Raw genomic sequence first — 1359 nt, 5'->3', positions numbered from 1 at the left:
CACACAGTGCACTGATCATTCGACCTCAGTAATGCGTTCACAGGAAGTGTAGATCGATGCCTTCCTCCAACCGATCCGGTGTCTGTTTACCAGGAAGCTCCACTGCACCAGGAACTACATCCACATGAACCTGTTTGTGTCGTTCATCTTGAGAGCCGTGGCCGTCATCTCCAAGGAAATCATATTATATGTCATGTACTCCAACCTGCCCAAGGATGACCCGGGGTGGAACTCCTACTCCAGCTCTGCGGTATAAACATCAACATCACTGCCTCATTGTTTACATTATTATTTACAGTTTGAATCGGACTAATGATTTGCTGGACTAATTTGTCCCCAATATGTTCCTGATGGATGGATGGATGGATGGATGGATGGATGGATGGATGGTTCCTCCACAGATGGCGCTGATGTGTAAGTTCTCCAAAGTGTGCATGGAGTACTTTGTGGCCTGTAACTACTTCTGGCTCCTGGTGGAGGCCATCTTCCTCCACACGCTGCTCTTCACTGCTGTGCTGACCAAGAGACGACTGCTGAAGAAGTACATGCTGTTAGGATGGGGTAAGTTGTGTGCACACACATAACATTTAACTAACTTATGGATCATAGACGAGCCTTGAAAAGAATAAATCTGTGAAAGAATAAGAAAGTAAATGTGACAATATAAACAGGAATGAATAAAAGAATAAATAATGTCAGCGCAGACTCTCCCACCACCCTCAAAACAAATTTCCTCCAGATACTGAGCAAGTCTTAACTCCTTTACTCCATCTTCACTCTGTTCCCTTACGTTTCCCTTCCTGATTCAGACCTCAACCACATTCGCGCTGCACACGTCTCCATCAACTTCCTGTTTGTGTTTTAAGCTCCCACTACAGCATTTTACATTTATTCCTGTTCCTATCTGTTCCTCCTACGACTCCATACTAACTGACTTTAAGGCAAAACTGTTTGTGTTCGTTGTAACCTGTTAACACGGGCACCGAAATGGAAACCCACGACGTTCCGCAGCCGCCTTGTTCCCGGCGTTAGCCATGTCCCGATCCGGTCTTTGTGACGGCAGCACCTGCAGTGATACCACTTGGAAACACTGGGCAGCAAAAAGTGGAAAAGTGTCTGTTTCCACTTCAAGAATAATCGACTAACTACAAACGAACAGTTGAGGCTCGGTGTCGATGGGATTTATTATTTAACATAATTTATTTATCTCTGCATCTTGTGTTTTCTTGACTTTTCAGGAACTCCTGTGTTGTTTGTGACTCCGTGGACTGTGGTCAAGATTATATATGAAAACACAGAGTGAGTGTTTTTTATTACATACTCTACTTTAAACTAATGAACTCATTTAAATGTAACTTT

At 43.6% G+C, this 1359-nt stretch overlaps 1 protein-coding gene across 1 annotated transcript in view; it reads left to right on the top strand.

Annotated features, from left to right (window-relative positions):
* glp2r (glucagon-like peptide 2 receptor) overlaps nucleotides 1-1359 on the top strand; it is a 7591-nt gene that overhangs the window by 4055 nt on the left and 2177 nt on the right. Inside the window, 3 exon segments of the mRNA XM_087172597.1 lie at nucleotides 48-250; nucleotides 402-561; nucleotides 1239-1297. Of these exon segments, the coding sequence (XP_087028723.1) occupies nucleotides 48-250; nucleotides 402-561; nucleotides 1239-1297 (422 nt within the window).

This window comes from Seriola lalandi, unplaced genomic scaffold, assembly GCF_002814215.2.
Source record: "Seriola lalandi dorsalis isolate HSWRI2012SDOR001 ecotype SW California unplaced genomic scaffold, Sedor1 jcf7180002053436, whole genome shotgun sequence".
In the NCBI taxonomy this organism is placed as follows: domain Eukaryota; kingdom Metazoa; phylum Chordata; class Actinopteri; order Carangiformes; family Carangidae; genus Seriola; species Seriola lalandi.
The sequence above is the reverse complement of the archived record's forward strand: the minus strand, read 5'-3'. Positions and strand labels throughout refer to the sequence as shown.